The sequence below is a fragment of the Chlamydomonas reinhardtii genome, chromosome 3 (assembly GCF_000002595.2).
Source record: "Chlamydomonas reinhardtii strain CC-503 cw92 mt+ chromosome 3, whole genome shotgun sequence".
NCBI lineage: Eukaryota > Viridiplantae > Chlorophyta > Chlorophyceae > Chlamydomonadales > Chlamydomonadaceae > Chlamydomonas > Chlamydomonas reinhardtii.
The window spans coordinates 254,716-274,927 of NC_057006.1; the positions used below are offsets into that span (position 1 = coordinate 254,716).

At 66.0% G+C, this 20,212-nt stretch overlaps 3 protein-coding genes across 3 annotated transcripts; all 3 read left to right on the plus strand.

Moving 5' to 3' along the window:
- Positions 1–80: 80 nt before the first annotated feature.
- CHLRE_03g144464v5 (uncharacterized protein) lies at positions 81–10,662 on the plus strand. The gene is made up of 12 exons (XM_043060384.1): positions 81–437; positions 847–4,645; positions 4,717–4,874; positions 5,063–5,847; positions 6,103–6,132; positions 6,310–6,498; positions 6,709–6,780; positions 6,961–7,020; positions 7,171–7,236; positions 7,401–7,667; positions 7,892–8,038; positions 8,201–10,662. The coding sequence occupies exons 2-12, from the start codon at positions 993–995 to the stop codon at positions 9,410–9,412; spliced, it is 6,639 nt and encodes a 2,212-aa protein (XP_042925513.1). The 5' UTR covers positions 81–437; positions 847–992; the 3' UTR covers positions 9,413–10,662.
- Positions 10,663–12,710: 2,048 nt separating this feature from the next.
- CHLRE_03g144484v5 (uncharacterized protein) lies at positions 12,711–18,562 on the plus strand. The gene is made up of 14 exons (XM_043060385.1): positions 12,711–13,062; positions 13,309–13,390; positions 13,765–13,829; positions 14,206–14,295; positions 14,518–14,678; positions 14,978–15,065; positions 15,260–15,419; positions 15,645–15,845; positions 16,027–16,118; positions 16,342–16,422; positions 16,629–16,790; positions 16,959–17,054; positions 17,440–17,568; positions 17,924–18,562. The coding sequence occupies exons 1-14, from the start codon at positions 12,907–12,909 to the stop codon at positions 18,068–18,070; spliced, it is 1,710 nt and encodes a 569-aa protein (XP_042925514.1). The 5' UTR covers positions 12,711–12,906; the 3' UTR covers positions 18,071–18,562.
- A 48-nt stretch (positions 18,563–18,610) lies between these two features.
- Positions 18,611–20,076, plus strand: CHLRE_03g144504v5 (uncharacterized protein). Its single transcript, XM_043060386.1, has 2 exons — positions 18,611–18,874; positions 19,266–20,076. Exons 1-2 carry the CDS (start codon positions 18,725–18,727, stop codon positions 19,392–19,394), a joined length of 279 nt encoding a protein of 92 aa, XP_042925515.1. The 5' UTR covers positions 18,611–18,724; the 3' UTR covers positions 19,395–20,076.
- Positions 20,077–20,212: the final 136 nt, after the last annotated feature.

Below are 20,212 nucleotides of genomic sequence, written 5' to 3' on the forward strand. Positions count from 1 at the left end.
CGAACACATGACCCTGAAAGGCCCGAGCCGGCACCCTTTCACATTGTCTTTTGCTCTCAGAATCACTGTACAACGTAAACACGTTATCACACGACACTTGCTAATTATTCTTCAAGCATCAAGCGCTCGCCAAGGATTGAGGCGCTTAGGAGCTACGAAGTTATTGGCGACATTCCAGTGCACATGGTCAACTTTAAGTCTGCAGATTACATATGAGCTATGTCTTTCAGCCACTTACGGGTGAATGGTACGGTCCGCTAAACGTTTAAAGCAGTGCTTCGCGTGCACTCTGGCTAGGATATCTGTGTTTGAAGGCTTGAACAGATTGTCACGGGCTTCAGCTCGACTGCGGCGGACCTCGGCCGTCTACCGTACCTCCACGCCACCCTCCGCGCCTCTCTCGCCCATCAGCGTCCCACGGGCAGCGGCGTCGGCAGGTGAGGCAGTGGCGTAGCCACGTTGCTCGGCTGCGAGGACTCCACACCGTCGAGCCCGGGCATTACGACCAGAGCCGGCAGCCGCTGCGGAACGCGCGCACGCATCGCGCTGTCGCCAGCGAGTTAGGAGACCGCACACATGGGCACAGGGGCGATCACGTTAGCTGAGTCTTTGACGTGCGTCTTGCGAGCGTGTAGCCTGGTGCGACCCGGGCAGGAGCTGGGGGGGCGGGGGCAGGCAGAGTCAAAGTTGTTGCGCAGTACACGCTAGCCAGGGTTTTGCACACGCACGCGCCGGCGCACCCATGCGCTTCACATAACCAGCTCCACGCGCACATACTCACCCCCATGGGCTCGGCTGCTTCGTGCACCTCACGCGGCTCGCTCTGCGTCTTCTATGTGCCCGCAGGCTCAACACACGCCACCTGCACGCTGCCAGGCTCCCGGCCCGCGCCCAGCCACATTCACCACACGAACTGAAGCTGTCGGCGCCGCTGGCTTGGGCAGCCGCCGAGTGGCGGCGGCGGCGCTCACTATGCGGGCCTGAACAGGCACATGCACATGACAGCGTGCAGTGATGTGGGCTATGCAGCGACGCCTGGCGCTGCGTCTGCTGGCGCGGCGGTGGCGAGCGGTGGTGGAAGCTGGTCGCTAGATGCGCTGCCACGTACCGGTCAACAGTCACCAGGGCTGGGACCGGGTCCGGGGTCAGGGCCAGGGTCGGGACCCGCACACGGCCTGGGTGCCAGCACCGACCAAGTGCCCCGGCAGTACTGGTCGAGCCCAGACCCTGTCATCCTCACTGACGTGGCCGTCGCCGCCACGACGCCAGCCGCCGCCGTCAGCGGCTGTAGCAGCGGCAGCAGCGGCGGGGGCCTCCACCGCAGCCGCAGCTGGTGGCGGCTGACTGGGCTGGCGGGTCGCGTGTGCTGCGGCCGCGGCCCTCTGCCCCGTGACCACGTGCCGCACACCGCCCATTGCGTCGATGGCGGCTTGGCGGGCGGCGACGGCACGGGGTCGGTTGCCGCATCCGCAGGCCGCGCCGCTGTGCCGCGCCCACTACACCCACACCGCCTCGCAGCGGCGGCCGCTGAGCCGTCGGCGCAAGGCAGCGGCTGCGGGGGCGCCGCAAGCCGCGCACCGCACAAACCGCACCAGCAACAGCACCAGCAACTATACCAGCACAGCACTAGCTGTGCCCCATCCAGGGAGCAACGGCCAACGTCTCCCAGTCAGTCACAGCTGCCGTCATCCAGGCGCCGTGTCTCCTTTATAAATGAGGTGTTGGCAGGCGGCGGCGGCGGCGGTGACAGCGACGGCCGCAGCGCCAGCCCGGGCGGCCAGCCGCGCCTGCCAACCGCTGCCGCCAACACGGCCCCTGAGGCGCCAGTGGCGGCCCCAGAGCAAGTACGTCTACTGGCCATTGCGGCCAGCGGCTGCCGCTCCGGCTACGGGCTCGTCACCAGGAGCGGCAGCGGCAGCGGCAGCCGTCACAGCGGAGCCGGCTGTGGCCTGGCGGCCGCCGCCGCCGTCTCCGGGTGCAGGGGTGCGGCCGAGTTTGCCGATGACGACCGCTGCCCCTCCTCTCCCCGAGGCGGAAGAGGGGCAGGCGGCAATCAGCTGTCAGTTGAGTACCGCCCGGCAGGCGGCGAGCGGACGTCATCCGACTGCAGCCTGCATGCCATCCGGCGGCGCTCGTCCGAGCTCGCCCACGGCGGTGAGGGGTGCCCTGCCGAGCAACAGCCGCTGCTGCCGTTTGGGCGCGAGGAGGAGGAGGCTCGGACAGGGCCGCAGCCGCAGGCGGCCAGTGACGCAGATCAGGAGTGGCCACCGCAGCTAAGGGATGGGCAGCAGCAGCGGCTGCCGCAAACACACAGCTCGCAGCCCCAGGCAGGGAGGCCCTCGGGTAGCGCCTGGCCGCAGCAGCAGCCCGAGGGGCAGGGGCAGCAGCAGCGGCAGCCGGCGCAGCAGCAGGGCGGCGACGAGGCCAGCAGGGGCGGCGAGCTAAGCAGTTACGTGGCGGGCAGTGGGGCAGCGAGTGGGGGCAGCAGCGCATGCGGCGGGACACGGCCTCAGCCGCAAAGCCGGCAGGACGGGGCCGCGGTGGATGTTGCAGCGGCTTTGTTCGGCGACACCGGTGGGGGCGGTAGAGGTGGCGGCGCTGGCGCTCACAAGTCCGGCAGCCGCGCGTGGTCGGTATCTGCCTTGTGCGCTGCAGACGCCATTGCCGCTGGATCCGCTCGCAGCCTGAAAAGCCGCCTCAGCTGCTGCAGTAGTGCCGCAGTAACGCTAGCCGGCGCTGTCGCTTCGGCCGCGGCCGCCGCCGACGGTGACGGTGACCATGCTGAGAACGGCTACCGCACAAGGGGCTCACATGAGGCGATGGACGCGGCAAACCGCGAGAGCCAACGAGAGCGCCGACATCCGGCCCCGCTTGACCCCCCCGCCCCCACGACCGCAGTCGGGCGGCCCCCACGACTGCAGTCGGGCGGAGGGGGCGACCGGGAGGGCGGTGGCGCCGACTGCTGCTGCGAGCCGCGGCGGCAGTGCGGCGCCACTCCCGGCGTCCTGGTGTCCCCGCAGGAGGAGGTGGAGGTGGGGGTGGCCCCGGTGCAGGCCACCACCTCGGCCGCAGCGGAACAGTTTGTACTGGAGGCGGAGCCGGAGGCGGCAGACGTGGACACCGCCGCTGATCGGGCCGCCGCGGCTGGAGTGGCACAGCGCCAGCAACAGCAGCAGCAGCAGCAGCAGCAGCAGCTGGCAGCTGTGGGGCGCCTGCCCTCGCGTACATCGGCGCCGCCCCACAGCCTCACGGCGGGTCCAGACGCGTCGCCGCCGCTGCCCCAGCTTGTGAGCCGCGACAGTGCCAACCCGCCGCAGCCGCCGCCGCCGCCACGCAGCTGCCAGCACCACCGCCTGCGTCGCCCGCAGCCCCACGCCTCCCCTTCCTCCTGTGACCACAACGCCCACAGCCCGCCATTCGCTACTCCCATTGACCCCGTCACCTCCGATGGCTACCGCCACCCTTGCAGCAGCACTGCCACGGCCGACAGCGCCCACAGCGACTGCCGCGGCAGCGGCGGCATCACTCGCCTGACACCACGGCGGGCGGACCTGCGACTTGACGCCATGCTGCTGCTGCCGTCGTCGCTGCCTGCTCGCGGCTCCCACACGGCGCCTGGCGCGCCGCTGCCGACGTGTGCGGGCACTGCGCCACTACTGCCGTACGCGGCGCTGAGCTCCACCGCGTCCCCCGCCGGCGGCGCACCCAGCAGTGCCGGCGGCCGCGCCGAGGCGGGCCATGGCCTTGGCGGCGGCACCGAGCTGGCCGCGGGCGGAGACGACGGCAATCGGCTGGAACTTCAGGGGCACTTTGGTCCCGCGTGCGTAGCGGCGCCACAACAATGCCGCCGGTTGCACCCGCGCAGTGCTGCACAGGTGCGGCCGTTGGCGGCGTGCACACACCGTGGTAACGCGGTCGGGGGGCCGCCTGCTGGCCTGTTGCCCGGTGGGGATGCCGCTCCCTCGCTGGCGCCTGCAGCCGCAGCGGTGGCCGTCGACGCCTCCACCGGCTATGACAGTGTGGGCTGTCTGGACGGCGTCGGAACCCCAGAGTCGGCGGTGTCAGCCAATGTGCAGCTGCTGCGGCGCGACCCGGGCAGCGGCTCAGGCCGCAGCCCCAGCCGCGGAGCGCTGCTGGTGATGGATGGCAGCGCTTGCCGGGATGGCGGTGGCGGTGTGGGTGCCGACGTCAGCGTTGACGGCTGCGGTGCTGGCGCGGCCCGTTGGGATGCCGCTGCATTGTCATCTGCCGTTGCGACTGCAACTGCGGTTGCCACTTTTGCTGACGTTGAGCCTGCCGGCTCTCCGCAGTCCAAGGGCCCGGTTTGCGGCGTCAGCGACATCTGGAATGCCATGGTTGACGTGCCTGGCGGCGGCGGTGGCAGTGGCGGCGGCATTGGCGGCGGCGCTGGCGGCGGTGCCAAGGTGTTGGACATCACGAGCGACTTTGACTTATGGCAGCGCCCGCAGCTGCAGCTGCAATTGCCGCCGCCGTACCGGGCGGCGGCGGGGCGGACGCAGCCGCCCACAACCAGCCTGCAGCCGCTGCAGGCGCATGCGCGGCGGCAGGCACGGCAGGCGCCGGCAGCTGGGGGCAGAGAGGCGGCTGGGGTGGAGGCGGCGGCGGGGCCACGGCACTGGCGGCGGTGGGTTCCACAACGGGTTGGCTGTCGCCGGGGAGCGGAGGCGATGGCGGGGCGCATGCCGCACTGACCAGCGATGTTGAAGACGGCAACGCGTTGGAGGAAGAGGGAGCGGTGGCGGTGGCGGAGACAGGTGGCGCGTCACGGACGCAGCCTGTGTTGGACGACGGCGCCGGCGTGACGTTGCTGCCAGTGCTGCTGGGGACGGGCGCCGCTGGCAAGGTGTATGCAGGTGCGGCTGGTAAAGCCCATGCTTGCCTGGGTGTTCGCGATGGCATCTGGCATTGTGGCATGTGGGGTGCTCCCTGACATGCCGCATGGAGGCCTGCACCCCTCCAGTGCACCCGTGCGAGGCCTGCTGCTGGCCAGGCCGCGCCGGGCCGATGTCTGCCCTGCGCCCATGTTCTTCACCCCCTGCAGGTTTGTTCCAAGGCCGGCGTGTGGCTGTGAAGCTGCTGCCCCTGGGGCACCTGTGCAACGAACTCGCAGCACTCATGGCGCAGGCAGCGGCAGAGGCGCCACGGTCGCGGCGGACGCCGCCGAGACTGTCGCCCCTACCCCTCCTGCGGTCGACGCAGCTGGGGGCGCAGCCAGGGGTTTCTGCTACAGCCGCAGCAGCATCAGAGACGCCGCAGCTCTCGGCCCTTCCGTCCGGTGCTACAGCCGTTCTCACGGGACAGCTGAGCGGCTGTGACATGGACACGGCGGCGGGCGTCCCCTCGGCCTACGACAGCAGCAGTAGCAGCGAGGGCGACGCAGGCGGCAGGGATGGGGGGGACTACTGTGGCGGGGACGGCTGCGCTGGGCCTGGTGGTGGCGGTGGCAGCAATGTGGCCTCACAGGTCAGGGCGCGTATGCGCAGCGCCCGGCTGCACCAGCTGAACCAGCGCCCGAGCAGCAGCAGCCGCAGTCGCCTTCCGACAGCGCAGCCGGCACCGCAGCCGCAGCTGCAGGGCATGGAGGACAAAGGCCCGGCGTCGCCGCCACCTGCGGCCGCTGCAGCGCCGACACACGCCGCTGCGCCAGCCGGTGCGCACGCGGCTGCCGGCTCGGATGCGGCGGCACCTGCAGCAGCACCGGCAGCGGACTGGGACGCAGGCGGCGCGGGGGCACGGGACGACGCCCTGGGGCCGCCGCCGCCCGGGCCGCCGCCTGTGGGCGAGGACGTGGCGCGGGCGGTGGAGCTGTACCGGCAGGAGGCCGAGGTGCGAGTGGCGTGTGGCGTGGGGTTCTTGGGGGCGGGAGCGAGAGGGAGCAAGGAGTGGATTTGGACTTGACGCCTCGCCGCCTCGTGGTTCAGCCTCGACAGGTTGCGTGTGTGCTGCGGCTGGGTCGCTGCCGCATGGGCAGTACCGCACATGCTGCATACCTCACCACAGCTCCCGTCCTGTGCGTAATGCACATGTGCCCTGTCTCGCGCCCTGTGCCTCGCGCCCGGTGTCTCGCGCCCTGTCCTGCAGGTGCTCGGCAGGATTGAACACCCCAACGTGGTGGGTGGGCGTGGCCGTGCATATGCAGTGCCCCGGGCAGGCGTGTATGTGCGGTGGCAGTGTGTTGCGCTACTTGCCCGCGCGCATGCTTGCCTCTCTGTGCTTTCGCCTGACCTCTACTCCCCACCTGCCCACCTGCCTTCTACCCCCGCCCCCCCCCCTCCATCCATGACCCAGGTGCGGCTGCTGGCCGCCAGCCTGTCCCCGCCCGCGCCCTGCTTCCTGGTGATGGAGCGCTGCGACGCCAGCTTGGAGTCCCTGCTGCTCGGCACCGCACCCTCGCCGCCCGCCAGCGCCGCCGGCACGCCCACACCCGGCACCGCGGGCGCACCGGGGCTGCGGCGCGCGCTGATGCCTCTGCCCAAGGTGCGGTACCCGTGTGGTGCGCACCGCGTGCTGTGTGGTGGAGCGGTGTGGGCAGAGGCGTTTGGGGAGGTGTGGTGGTGGTGTGGCGGCGCCGTGTGCCGAAACTGCTGGGAGGCGGTGCATCGCATCGTGCTGTCATGGCCGTTGCCGTTGAAGGAGGGCTGGCGTACGTGCTGAAGTGCTGTGGGGTGCTGAGGTGCTGCTGCGCAGGTGCTTCACATCGCCATCCAGATCGCTCGGGGCCTGGAGTACCTGCACCCCACCATCACCCACGCGGACCTGGTGCGTGCATGCATGCATGGGTTGGCGCGGGGCTGGCGCGGACGTGAAACCCACAGCTCACTCCAGCTCCGTGGACTCTGGGCTTTTGCGCTTTTTCGCGGTCTGTGATGGGTACGTGAAGCACCTACGCAGCAGCACCAAGCCTAGGGTTACTGAACCTCCCCCGTACCCACCCCGCAGAAGCCCGCCAATGTGCTCATCAACGACCCCGACTCGCCCAAGCCGATTGTGAAGCTGTCGGTGAGTGCAGGAGCTTGGCAACTTTTAGACACCCAACAGGCCAAGGGGCTTCACTTATTACAACACGCGCACACTCTGCCAGTATCGCCAAAGGCAGCATATTCGAGCTGTGACTGATTGCATTGATTGCTGGCTGCTCCCGGCGTGCAGGACTTTGGCCTGTCCAAGCTCATGTCCGGCATCACCAGCACCTCCCTCAAGTCTCACGCCGGCACGGTGCGTCCAAGGCTGTCAGCGGTTGGCGGTCCCGCCAGGCGGTTGTCGCCGCGTCAGTTGTCAAACACTGGGTACATGAGTACCGCATGTGGTCCCTGCCTCACACAACACAGCTAACGCTTGCCCCCGGACCCAACCGCTGCTGCCCGCCGCCGCCCCCACAGCCCGCCTACATGGCCCCGGAGTGCTACTGCAGCCCGCCGCCACTGCAGCCCGCGCCGGAGACACAGGCCGCCCCGCCGGACACCGCGCAGCCGCCTCTAGCAGGCGCCGCCCACCACCACCACCACCACCACCACCAGCACCAGCACCTGCAGGACCCGCCGCCGGACCCGCCGCTGGCTTCCCGGACTCCTCGCGCGCACAAGTCGGACATGTACTCTCTGGGCCTGGTGCTGTACGCCATGCTGACCGGGCAGCAGCCGTGGAAGGTGTGGGGCGGGGGGGGAGGGAGGACTGGGTTACAAGCCCAGGCCAGGCGACTAGGTTATCGTGCTGCGTCTGATCCTGCTGCTCCAGCTGCTCCTGCTGCCCCTGCTCCTTCTGCCCACCCACCTCTACAACAAGCAAGTAACCACCCACTCCTCTTCACTGCATCCTGTACCGCTTTTCCAAACATTCTTGCAACCCCTTCCCAACATACACACCTCCCCAGGACTGCGGCGTGATGGCTATCGCCTACAAGGTGGGGGTGCTGGGCGAGCGGCCACCGCTGGAGCAGCTCAGCCGCCGCCGCTGCCCCGGCCCGCTGCGCCGCCTGGTGCGCCGCTGCTGGTCGCAGGACCCCGCGCGCCGCCCAGACGTGAGCGCCGCGACACCTGTTACACACCTGCCAATGCTTTTGTGGCGTAATACATTCATGGATATGGCTTTCCGGTCTAGGGTTGCGGGGCTCTTGAGTGGCCTCTTGAGTGCCGTGTCGCACGCTTACATTGTCTTCGGCTTTCGCCGCACAACCCCACAGGCAGCGGTGGTGGCCGAGCAGTTGCAGAGCCTGCTGGCTCAGCTGGAAGACGAGGAGGAGGAGCAGCGGCTGCGGCAGGATCGGGAGCGGGGGGACACGGCGCAGCGGGACTGGCAGAGTGGGGCGGCGGCAGCGGCGGCCCTGGCGGCGGACCAGCTGCAGCTGCACCAGTCACGCCAGGCGCAGGGCCCCGACTTGGGGGCGGTTGGCTCTGCTGCGGACTCCACCACCACCGCCAGCACCTCGCCGCGCGCCATGTCGCCACCTGCAAGAGCACCAGCGCTGCCTCACCAACACCACCCGCAGCACCACCAGCAGCACCACCAGCAGCAGCACCAGCAGCAGCAGTGGGGTCGCGCCCGCTGTGACGACGCCCCCCTGTTGGACACGGAGGTGGTCTCGGCGCTGCGTGACGGCGGCTGGCTGGCCCACAGGCGGCACAGCTGCAGCAGCGGCGCCAGCAGCGGTGCGGAGGGGCACCTGCAGCGGCTGGCGGGGGAGTGGCAGCGCAGCACGCCGCCGCCAGGCGCCGAGGCAGGGCAGTGGCAGTCGCCGCCGCCAGCTGGGTCCGCGGCGCAGCTGGTCAGCCCGCTGGTGCAGGCACACCGGCCGGCGCAGGCTGGGGGCGGCCCCGGAGTCGGCGGCGGCGCCGCTGCGGGCATTCGCTGGATGGCGTTCGCGCCGGGCGGTGGCGGCGGTGGTCATGATGGCAGTGGGTACCTTTGCAGCCCAAGCCTGAGCCCAAGGCACAGTGTTGCCGCAGGAAGGGTGGCAGGTGCGGCGCACGTGCATTCTGGCGCTGTAGCAGGCACACACGTTGGCGCTGGCGGCAGCTCAGCATTGCTGGCGCCGGCGCTGCCGACGGCGTCGACGGTGGTGACGGCGGCGGCATTGGCACGCCAGCCTCTGCTCCAGGCGGCGAAGCCACGCGCCCGCCAACACCACCTGTACTTCCCCCGAGGCCACGCCACGGGCCCGGAACATGGGCTTGACGGCGGCAGCAGCAGCAGCAGCAGCTACATGGCGGGCCCCGGCAGCATGCACCAGCACCAGCCGCAGCACCAGCAGCAGCAGCAGCAGGAGGGGCCGATGTGTCAGAGTAGCCTCTTCAGCCGCAGCAGCCGCCGCAGCGGCAGCAGTGCGGCCTCCCGGCTGAGTGAGGGGGCGCTGCTGTCGCAGCTGGCGGGCGTGGAGCTGGAGATAGAGCTGTAGCCGTGCGCAGGGAGCAGCGGGGGTACGACAGGCGTACGACAGGAGTACGGTAGCAGGAGTAGCTGGTACGGTGTTGGGGCACCTGGAATCCAGCAAATCAGCAATGCATGGCAGCAGTCGTATGGGAGTGAGGAGGGGAGGATGCACTTTATGGCTCCCGGCTGGAGGAATTCTGGTGTGGACTGGGTATGCACTGACGGGGAAGCATGCACTAACTCACAGTTGGAAGTAATGCACGGATGCAATGGATATATGCTTGCATGTCGGCTGGGATTGCGGCTGCACGTACGTGAGGGGAGGGGCGGCGGCTTGTGTGTGCAATGCGGGAATGCAAGTCGTGTTGTCGGGAGTGAAACGGGAGCAGTCCACTTTTCGCCTGCGGCCCCGCATGCCCAGGGGACTCCCCTGCGCATGCCAGGCACTTTCAAAATCATCATGCTCTCAATGCTTATGGTGCATGGGCCCGCAGCAGAGCAATGTGGATGCCTAGCAAGGCCGTGACTGCAAGTTAATGCGCTAGTTTGTGGGCCGAACCGGGGGGCGGCCCTGCGGCGGGTGTTGTTAGGTGTCAAGGCGTGTCGTGCACTGTCACGTGCTGCTGGCTGTGATGTGATGGGGAGGCCGCGATACGCTGCATCTGGGGGTGACAGTGCAAGGTGAGGGTACTTCTCATACAGTATCTGGTTGGGGATGTATACCAGATGCATGGGCACTGCTGTCAATCAAACAGTGCATGCATACACCCACTGCATGCATACACCCACTGCATGCATACACCCGCTGAAGGCATACGCTTGCTTTTCAGACAGGTTCAGATGCATTTGGTGCGCGGGGACGAATGCAATACATGATATGTGCGGGGGGCCAACTTGTGGCGAAGGATGGAGGAGTCGGAGGCATAGCAGGTGAACAGTAGTGCACAACTTAGCAGCGAGCTAGGCCGGGGGACTCACGAGCCGCTTCTTCATACATATGATGCCTAAAGTATAGTATAAAGTGATGGTTTGCCAAGGAGTGCCTAGAGATCAAGGAGGAAAGGAGTGCGGCAGAGGATGTGCAGGTACGTGCCCCTTGAGCATGCGTGCGAGTGCATGGCGTGGCAAGTCATGCTGGGCCAGCAGGTGTGTGTGGCGATGCGGTCTTGCGGCCACCCCCTTGGGTCACCTGGGCACAAGAAACCCGCGGTAAGGCCTCCCGCGGATGGCGAGGGCGTGTGTGCAGGGGCGAGTGTTCTGTAATCAGTACGTAGTCACCTCAATTGGCGCCAGAGGGGACGTGGATTGAACCTGCCTGACCCACTCAGGTCAGCTCAGGTTGACATGGCTAGTCGCGGTTCGGAATTAGGAAGTCTAGTCAGTAAGCGAGGCCACGTAGCATGCCTCTACGCACCTACAGCCTACAGCCACCAGCAGCAGTGGTGATGCGTGTACTTTGCACGTGCGGCGTGCGGCGCGGCAATCCTCGCAACTACCAACATTTTAACTGACACATGGGGATCACAAACGGGCTTTCACGCAACTGCCAACGAACAGGGACGGCACGCGGTGTGGCTGTTGGCGCGCAGCGCGATTGGGAATGCATAGCTGGACAGCGAGGCGTGTGGGAAGCTGCGACAGAGCACGGCGGGGGCATGGCGGAGGCTGACGGTTGGCGCGCCGCGTGAGTGGGAGTGCATAGTCGTGCGCGCGCCGTTTGGGAAGCCGCGTGTTTGAACTGCGTGTAAACTCAGAGAGACGCATGGGGCTGACCCGGTTTCATAAGCTGCCTCTGAGCGCGTACGGTTCACATGGGACCCTTGCTTCAGTTCGGGGGCTGACGGGAAGCTGTGTGTGAGGTGGTGGGACTCGCTGGAGTGCATGAAAGGCGCTCCGGGGCACGCGCAGGCGGGGCGCAGGCCACAGGGGCAGATCGCGGAAACTCGCGTGAAACTCGGGGGGAATTCGTTCAAAGCCGTTCACAGACCGCATGCGGTCTGTCAACGGCTAGGCTTGGGCTGGGTTTGTGCCCTACGGTAGGTGTGCGATTTTGTCAACTCCTTGATAACCGCTGGGCTTTGGGTATGGTGTGGGTTGCCGCGGCCTTTGCAACTGGATAGTGGGCCAACTCGGTACTGGCCCGCCAAGCATGCACAGCGGCCGGGCGCACAGGCGGCGGTCGTGTTGGCTTGCCCCTTCCTCCTCCAAGGCCTCGCCGTCTCCCTCTCCCTCTTTCTGGTGGTGTTGAGAAACACCGGTTGGTTTATGGATTGCAGGGCTACTAGGTCTCCTTCTTCTTGCGCTTGGCCTCCTCCTTCTTGGGCTTGGCCTCCTGCTCCTTGGCCTCCTCCTCCTTGGCCTTGCGCTTCCTCATGGCCTCGCGCTTCTTCTTGTTTGACTTCAATTACAGCATTCTAATACCCGCACACACCCTGCAACAGCGGCGTGCCACACAATCAGGGCCGCTCAGTCTCTGAACCATGGCCCCAGAGACCAGACAGACGTGTTGTCATCCAGCGCGGTCTCGGTGCTGACCGGTCGCCCCCCTAGCAGGGCTGTTAACTTGCTTGGTGGGGTATGTCTGGGCATCAGACATAGGGGCCCATGGCAGGGGCGACGTATGCCTACCGCATCCGGGATGTGGGTCCTTTTCACCGCATTTCCCATAGGATTCAGCCATTGGCCCACAGCAGGAGCCTGTGCTAATGTCCAATCAGTTTGCCGGGGCCGGCAATCTATGTCTGGAAAACTGCCGAAAGTGACCATTTATGTTGCGCAGACATTCAGGTAGCAGCCCTGCCCCCAACTTTTCGTCCTCAAAAGACGCAGGTGGCAGCATCCAGATGTACGGTTTGGTGAAGGTCGGCAGCCAGCTCCAGAGCAGGGTGTTCGTTCTCCACGTTACTGGCTCGTGAACTGCGTCAGCAGGTCCCTCTTGTAACCAATGCAATCTGGGGGGAGGGCGGTTTCCGTTCGGGCCGGAGATGGTTCCCTCCTGACCTGGGTGCTGGGCGCCCCTGCTTGGTCGGACTGTCCCTTCTTGTGATGTCGTCGCATTCATTCAGACCTGGCTCAGCCTGGCTGTGCGTTCCGGATGCTGGCAGTTGCCTTCAAGTGTGTGAGCTCAGGTTGGATTTCTAGTCCAGCTGTATCCCAAGTCCATTTCATGGCCTAAAGATGTGCCAGTTTCGGACGGTGGCCAAAACTGAAGTAAAACCCGGGTTGGTGTGAGCGACCTGACGAACGGGAAGATGGGGCTTGCTTTGCCGCCCAAGTCCGGCAATCGCGTTTTGCCATCGCGAACACCTCTTGTTATATCAATACCTCTCATCCACGACATCGGCATACAAAGTATAGCAGGCTTGCGGCACCAAGCCCGTTCACGAACGAAGGCACCAAAGCCACCGCGAGTGCTGCGCTCCGGTATGTAAAAAATTATACAGCAGCTGCATACACCAATAAGCGTTACACGATTCAACGTCTTTGTGCATACAGTCAGCGTGTAGTGAATTTGCAACCATGGTCTCCTGCTTCTCTTGCGGCAGTGGAGAGCACAAAGACATTACCGACCAGGCACTGGATGAAGCACGCCGAGAACTGAAGAAGAACCGGGGCCGGAAGATTGGGGACGTGTACCACTTTGGCCAGGTCCTGGGGAAGGGTGGCTTCGGCAAGGTGCGAGGGTGCTGGATGACTGCTGGGCCTCACAAGGCAAGCCGCGATGAGGGTGAGGAGACTTGAGGGTAGACAGAGGAAGGGGAGGGGCAAGTATGGTAGTGTGTTGGTACCCTGCATGCATCCCTTGCGGGGCGCTGTGCTGACCGTCACAGCCTGGGCAGCAAAGCCTGCTGCCCGCCACACCGGCACGCGCCTTCGCCGGCACGTGAGAGGCAGCTGCATGCCGGACTCGCTGTCCCACAGGTGTACCTCGCCACGCACAAGCACACGAAGCACCAGTATGCAGTGAAGCAGGTGGAGAAGCGGCCAGAGCGCTGGATCCAGGGTGCGTCCGTGTGTGCGTCCATGTGTGCGTCCGTGTGTGCGTGTGCGTTTGTGGCTCTGTGTGCGCACAGCTGTGCAGCTGTGTGCTCTTGCCGGCCACAGAGGCCCTGCATGCAGCAAGTATGAGCCCAGAGCTCTGTGGTGAGAGTGTGAGGCACAGGGGGGCCTGCCGGAACGCCTGCATGCAGGGTGGTTGCTGACGGCAGCAGGCCGATGCAACACGCCACTCCCTTCCCACGAGAGCCTTTGTCCCGGCCCTGACCCCGCCCCCCCCTTCCCCCCAACACGCGAACACACACACACACACACACACACACACACACACACACACACGCTCTAATCGTTCCGTTTGTTTTTGCTTAACACACGCTCCAGAGGCCCTGCTGCTGGAGATCGCGGTGCAGCGCCGCGCCTGTGCGGCCATCCCGCATGCCGTCAAGGTGAGGGCGCGTGGCGTCGAGCCATGATCGGGAGGGGCAACCCCAACCCAGGTGGGGACGACTGTAGCCCTGGTACAACACGTGCCTGCCTGGATCCCTCGCCCTCGCCTCCCCCGTGGACCCCTGCAACCCCCGCACCGCGCACTCCAACGGGCGTCTGGGTGTTGGGGTACCGTAGTTCAGCTAAAGAATGCATGCTGGCATTATGCATTGCCCGCGCAAATGCTTGGCAACGAGCATCACACAAACTCATCCCTGCCGCCGAGTCTGGATTAAGCTGCCCACCACCACATTCCTCGCGCGGCGCGAACACACGCTCTCCTCCCTGTCCTCTCCTCCCTCTCCTCCCTGTCCTCTCCTGCCTGTCCTCCACCAGCTGGTGGAGGTGTACGAGGACGGCGCCGACACCTACCTGGTGCTGGAGCTGTGTCCGGGCGGGGAGGTGTTCGACCGCATCATTGAGCAGGTGGGGGGAGCGAGGGAGGGGACAGGTGGAGAGGGGTTGGTAGGGGGATGTGGGTCGACTGGGCAGGAAAGCTGCGACTTGGCCAAACATCCTTGTGCCACCCGCTACTTGGTGGGCTCGGGCATGTAACCCCCTCCCCCCTTCGTATGCCCCTTCCTCCCGCGGTCCGGCCCCTCCTCCGCCTCCGCCACCTCCTGCCTCCGCCTCCTGCCGCTGCCTCAGGGCAACTTCTGCGAGCGCGACGCGGCCGAGGTGATGCGCGCGCTGCTGGGCTTCATCGCGGCGCTGCACGGGCGGCTGGGCGTGGCGCACCGCGACATCAAGCCCATGAACCTGCTGCTGGCGTGCGAGCCGGACCAGCCCATCACCGCAGCAGACGTCAGGTGCGGGCGCATAGCGTACTGGACACGCACATATATATACACACACACACACACACACACACACACACACACACACACACACACACACACGGGGGGGCCTGTGGGGCTCTGCGGGGCTGTGGGCTGCGCGTGGGGTTGGTTCCTACGGGCGGGTGTCAGTGGCGCTGGCAGCGCTGGGACGAGGGTGAGGGGCTCGGCCCCTGAACCGATGCACCTCGCGCTCCCCTGCCCCAGCGCCCCTGACTGCCGCCACTGACAGCCGGCTGGGGCCTACCGCTGCTGCTGCTGCGCGGGTGCAGGCTGGCGGACTTTGGCCTGTCGGCTTTCTGCGAGGACGGCCAGCACTTCCACGAGACGTGCGGCACCATCTACTTCCAGGCGCCAGAGGCAAGAGAGCTGGAGGAGCGCGGGCGGGGGCCACGGGGGTGTTGTCTCACCAATCCCGGGAGGGGGAGCGTTACGATGCTTGGAAGCACGTGGTGATGCCAAGCTGCATGGGGCGGGCAGGAGGTAGCACCAGGAAGTGGACACCACTCGCCAACGCCGCAGCGTCCCGTGCCTCGGCCCCCCAACCCACACAGGTGGTAGGCGACGCCAGCGGCCGTGTGCGGTACGACAAGGGTGCGGATGTGTGGGCGGCGGGCGTGACGATGTACGTGCTGCTGTGCGGCTGGGTGCCGTTCGGCGGGCGGTACGCGTTCAAGAGGTCGGAGGTGGAGCTGCGGAAGATCATACGCGCGGGTGAGGGGCGGGGCGGGGCAGGTGTGTGGCCTGTGGTGCAGGCGGATGTGGGTCGGCGGCACTGCCCACACGCGGCGGCACCTGTCTCGTAGCCCAGCCTAGCCCTCCAGCTCATCCCGTGTCTGCGTCTGTGTCCGTGTCGGCCTAGGCTTCTGGTTGGCTCTGAAGGGTCACCAATCTGCACCTCCCTCTTCCACGCGATCCCCGCGACACCTGTGCATGCAGGCAAGTTCTGTTTCACGGGCCTGGTGTGGGAGGTGGTGTCGGACAGCGCCAAGGACCTCATACGGCAGCTGCTAACGCCCGACCCGGCGCAGCGGCCCAGCGCCGCGCAGCTGCTGTCGCACCCCTGGTTCCACGAGGCCGCCAGCCTGCAGCGGCCGCTGGGCCAGCGCATGATCACCAACCTCAAGCAGTTCGCGGCGGGTGGGTGCCGGGTGGATCATTGAGGGGGGGAGGTATGGGGCAGCGCTGCGGGGGGAAGCGCGTGTCGCACTGACGGTGAGGAGTGAGGACCCCCGCCACCATTGCCCTGCTGTGTTGGTACAGTCCGCTCCCGCCATCGCAGCCTTTGTGCCACCTCCGCACCCCTCCTCCCCCCTCACAGCCTGCCGGTTGCAGAAGCTGGCGGCGCTGGTGGTGGCCAAGCGGGGCGGCGGCCTGGGCAACAAGCTCAACCCCGACGTGGCCAAGCTGAGGGTGAGGGAGGGTAGGCGGGGGCGAGGAGCGGGCGGGCGAGGGTGGGTGCAGGGATTACAGGGGCTAGGGTTGTGCAGGGGCCCGGAGCGGCCCAAGCCAGTGGTCCTCCAGCGGCCCCCTTTACCCTGACAACCATACGAATAGTACTGCATGCGCGCTCGTTTTTGCCATGGCCAGCCCCGCCCCTCACCTACTCGGGGCCGCCTCCCGACCGCGCCTGCAGGAGGTGTTTGCGGAGCTTGACGCCAACGGCGACCGGCGCCTCACCTTTGACGAGCTCAAAGACGAGATCCAGAAAGTGCGGGTGAGTCCTGTGCAGAGGACGGCAGGACCTGCACCCCTGGTGGGCTTGTGCTGTACAGTGTTGCTCACCAGGTTCCGGGCCGCCCCGATGCAGCCCGCCTCCCGTGTGCACGCACCTCGGCAACCTCCATACCTTGCTCCCGCCCCTGCATTGCCTGCCTTCCTCTCCATTGCCTGCCCGCCTCACCGCCTGCCCGCCTGCCCCAGGTCGCCATGCGCGGCTCCACTGCGGGCACGGCCAAGGCGCTCGCCAAGTCCGGCGGCGCCAAGTCTGGCGCCACCGCCGCGGCCGGCGGCGGCGGCGGCCTGGACGAGCAGCAGCTGTGGAAGCTGTTCATGGCGGCGGACTGTGACGGGGACGGCAAGCTGGTGAGCTGGCGCAGGGGAGCTGCAGAGGAGGTCGCGGAGGTCGCGGTCGCAGGGCAGGGGAGGGGGGGAGGGGGGCGGAGGTGGGGTACTTGACACACACGTGGAGTCACGTCATACCTCCCTTCACACTCAACACACGCGCACGCACACTGCTGCGCCCCTGCGCAGGACGTGAACGAGTTCGTGGCCGCCATGATGAACGCGGCGGGGGTGCAGCCGGACGAGAAGACCGCCGCCGAGGCCATCTTCGATGAGGTGGACGTGGTGAGGCAGGGGTGAGGGAGGTGGTGGTGATGAGGCAGGGGTGAGGGAGGTGGACGTGGTGAGGCAGGGGTGAGGGAGGTGGGGGGGAGCGACTGGCGGCCTAGGCAGCAGTGAGGCAGTGACACAGTGGTGGGGCAGGCGGGGCGCTGGGCGGGCAGGGGATTGAGGGCGGGGCGGGGCGGTTTGCTGTGGTCAAGCACTACGACAAGGCTCCGCAACGTTGGCTTTGTGAGCCTGAGCCGGCCTTGTCACCGCGTGCTCTTAGGTCCGTTAGCCGCCACCACCACCACCACCACCACCACCACCACCACCACCACCACCACCACCACCCTCCCCACGACCCTCCCCACGACCCTTGCATCCCCCTCTGGCCGCCCGCCTGCAGGACGGCGACGGCTTCCTGACTCCGGCCGAGGTGCAGCTGCTGCTGCCCGCCAGCCTCACACGCGACGAGGCGGCGGCCATGGTGCAGCAGGCGGACAAGGACGCGGACGGCCGCGTCTCACGCAAGGAGGTACGCGGCAGGGGGGGGGCGGCGGCGGGTGGCGGGGATGGACGTGGAACAGGAAAGGTGGCGAGGGGCTGAGGGGATGGCATGCAGGAGGGCAGGAGAGAGGGTGGACAAGGGAGGGGCAGCCGCCGTTCATGGGGGAGAATGGATTCGGTGCGTTGTCTAGCGGTCCTGCGGAATGCAGGGGCCCAACATTTGGCAGCGAGGGGGGCGGAGCGGGGCGCACCCATAGTGAGCGGACTTGATGAGTCGTGTCTAGCCGCTTCCCTACGTAATGCAGAGAGGCCTGTCCGTTGTTCTGCCCATTTCATCGCGTTGCGTTATGCACCACCTCACACCGCCCAACCGGTGCCCGCAGCTGGAAGAGGCGCTGGTCGTGTCCAAGCACCACTCCAAGCGGGCGGCGGGGCTGCCCGAGGGAGAGGAGGAGGCGGACGACGGGGCTGGAGGCGCGGATGGCGACGGCGAGGAGGCGGAGCAGGCTGGAAAGAACACAGTACCGTAGTACAGGCATCATAACCATTTGGTTTGGTGGGTGTGTGATAGGACAGGGTTCCCCGTGCCTCATGGCCCCGGGTGGCGTCGCCGCCTGGTGTGGGGTCCCAAGGCGCAGCCCAAGTACGTAAGGAGGCATGGGCCCTTCAGAGCGAGAGTTAGCAGGCGCCGTGCTGGCTGCCAGGGGATCCCCTGCTGGCTGCAACACAGAAGCAAGCGTGCGAACGAAGACTGCCGGGATTCGCCTTGTTCATGGTTTCTGACCATGCAAAAACGTGTTGGATGGTGAGCGTGCTGCGTCGAGTCAGGGCTAGCATATGCGGGGTTAGGTGTCAGCGCGTGCGTGCTGTGAAGGCAAGGGTGCGCACAAGCTGGGACGACCGCCGACGGACACGGGTGACGCCCTGACGAAGCGCGTCGTCGCGGACACCATTAAGCATCCCAGTGAGGGATGTGAACGTGTATGGGGAGCACAAGGAGCTGCATTGAAGCTGGCTCCGTTGGCTTTGCCCCCCACAAACGCATGGGCGGCAAGCAAAATTGCTCCGAGATCAAGAAGTCGCACGATTCCCGCCTTTGAGAGCTATTGTTTACAACTGTGGTGTTTTCCGCTTTGTTACATTTATTCTGATTTCCCTTCGACGCGCTTCGTCAACAAGTAAGAATGCTGACTCGCCCGAACCTTACGCTGAAGTCGTCGCGGTGCTGCACCGCGCGGCAGGCTACCCAGCGCGTAATGCTGGTGCGCGCATCCCCGGAGTCTTCGAGTGGACAGAAGGATGCCGACAAGAAGCAGGCGCCATCCTCCTCGCAGGTAGGCCGATATTGTGGCAGGAAAATACAGGCAGCCTGCAGGGTGTATCTATTTCTGATTGACTGTATCTTTCATACCTGCGGCGAGCGCGACGGGCCATGTGCCATGTGTCGGGGGCGGATCGGTCGCTGTTTCCGAGCGCTCGCCAGCTCCCCCAGCCAACCTAGCGATACGGCTGCAGGAGCTGCGATACGGTGCCTGGGAGTTGACGCAGAAAGGTTTAGTCAGGCGACTTCACGAGACCGCGTAACCCCGACAACACGCACTGAGCAACTCCGACAGCTGCCCTTTTACATGACTTCCCGAGCCTGCACGAATCTCGCCCCCGCAATCGGCATATGGCTTGACTCTCCAACGTTTAACGGTGACCCCGTGCCCCTGCCGGATGCAGAACAACCAGAACCACGGCGACAACAGGAAGACGGACAACCACAAGGGCACCTGGAACCCGCCCTTTAAGAGCATGGAGCCCCACGAGCCCCTCCCAGTGGAAGACCGCAAGACCAACATCGACTTTTGAATGCAAAAGTGGGACAACTGATGGTGAGGCGGTCAAGCGGCGGAGCACACCAACGGAGGAGACACATGCGGGTTTGTGGGCTAAACTGGCAGGCGGCCGTGCGGGTGGTGATCAAGTGTGGATTACAGGTCGCGAGTCCCCCATGCAACCCTTTCATTCTGGCACATGTTTGTCGGCCGCGCTGTGAGCATGAAGCGGATGGGCGGCTGACCGCGTTGGCACTTCTGTACGGCGGTGCTGGTCGTGAGCCCTGGGTATTTGCGAATGGCGGCCGGGCCGCGGCCTGACAAGGGTGTCGAACGAGAAGAACAACAAAATTGTATTTGAGTGGCGAGACAAGCACATGTCAATACTTCCAAGTGCGACTGTCTGATGGCGGCCCAATGGGGCGCGGCCTGTAGAAGTAATAAGGAGCGCATTGCAAACAATTTATTGCGCAACATCGACTACACCGCATGTTGCTGCGGTGTGTGACACGGGTGGGGTCACGGAAGCAGAGGCTGCATGTGATGATGGGTCCAAATGGCCACGTCCCTCTACAGCTTGGTGGCGTGTGGTTGAGTGCTGTTGTCACTGCTGCCGTCAAGTGGGGACACGAGAGCACATCTGCTGCACGGACCTTGGTTTGCACCCGCATGGCGTGCACCAGGCGCCATCTCTTGTAAATGTATTAAGGCGTGCCATTTCTCAAACGCATGAAGGGCAGCGCTGGGCCCCTAACCGGCCCTTGCCCGGTTACTTCCGTTGCCAGCGCGGTGCAAGCGGGTAGTGCGTGGCCCCATCTTCAGTGTGGTACGGACTGGCCACAGGTTCTACCG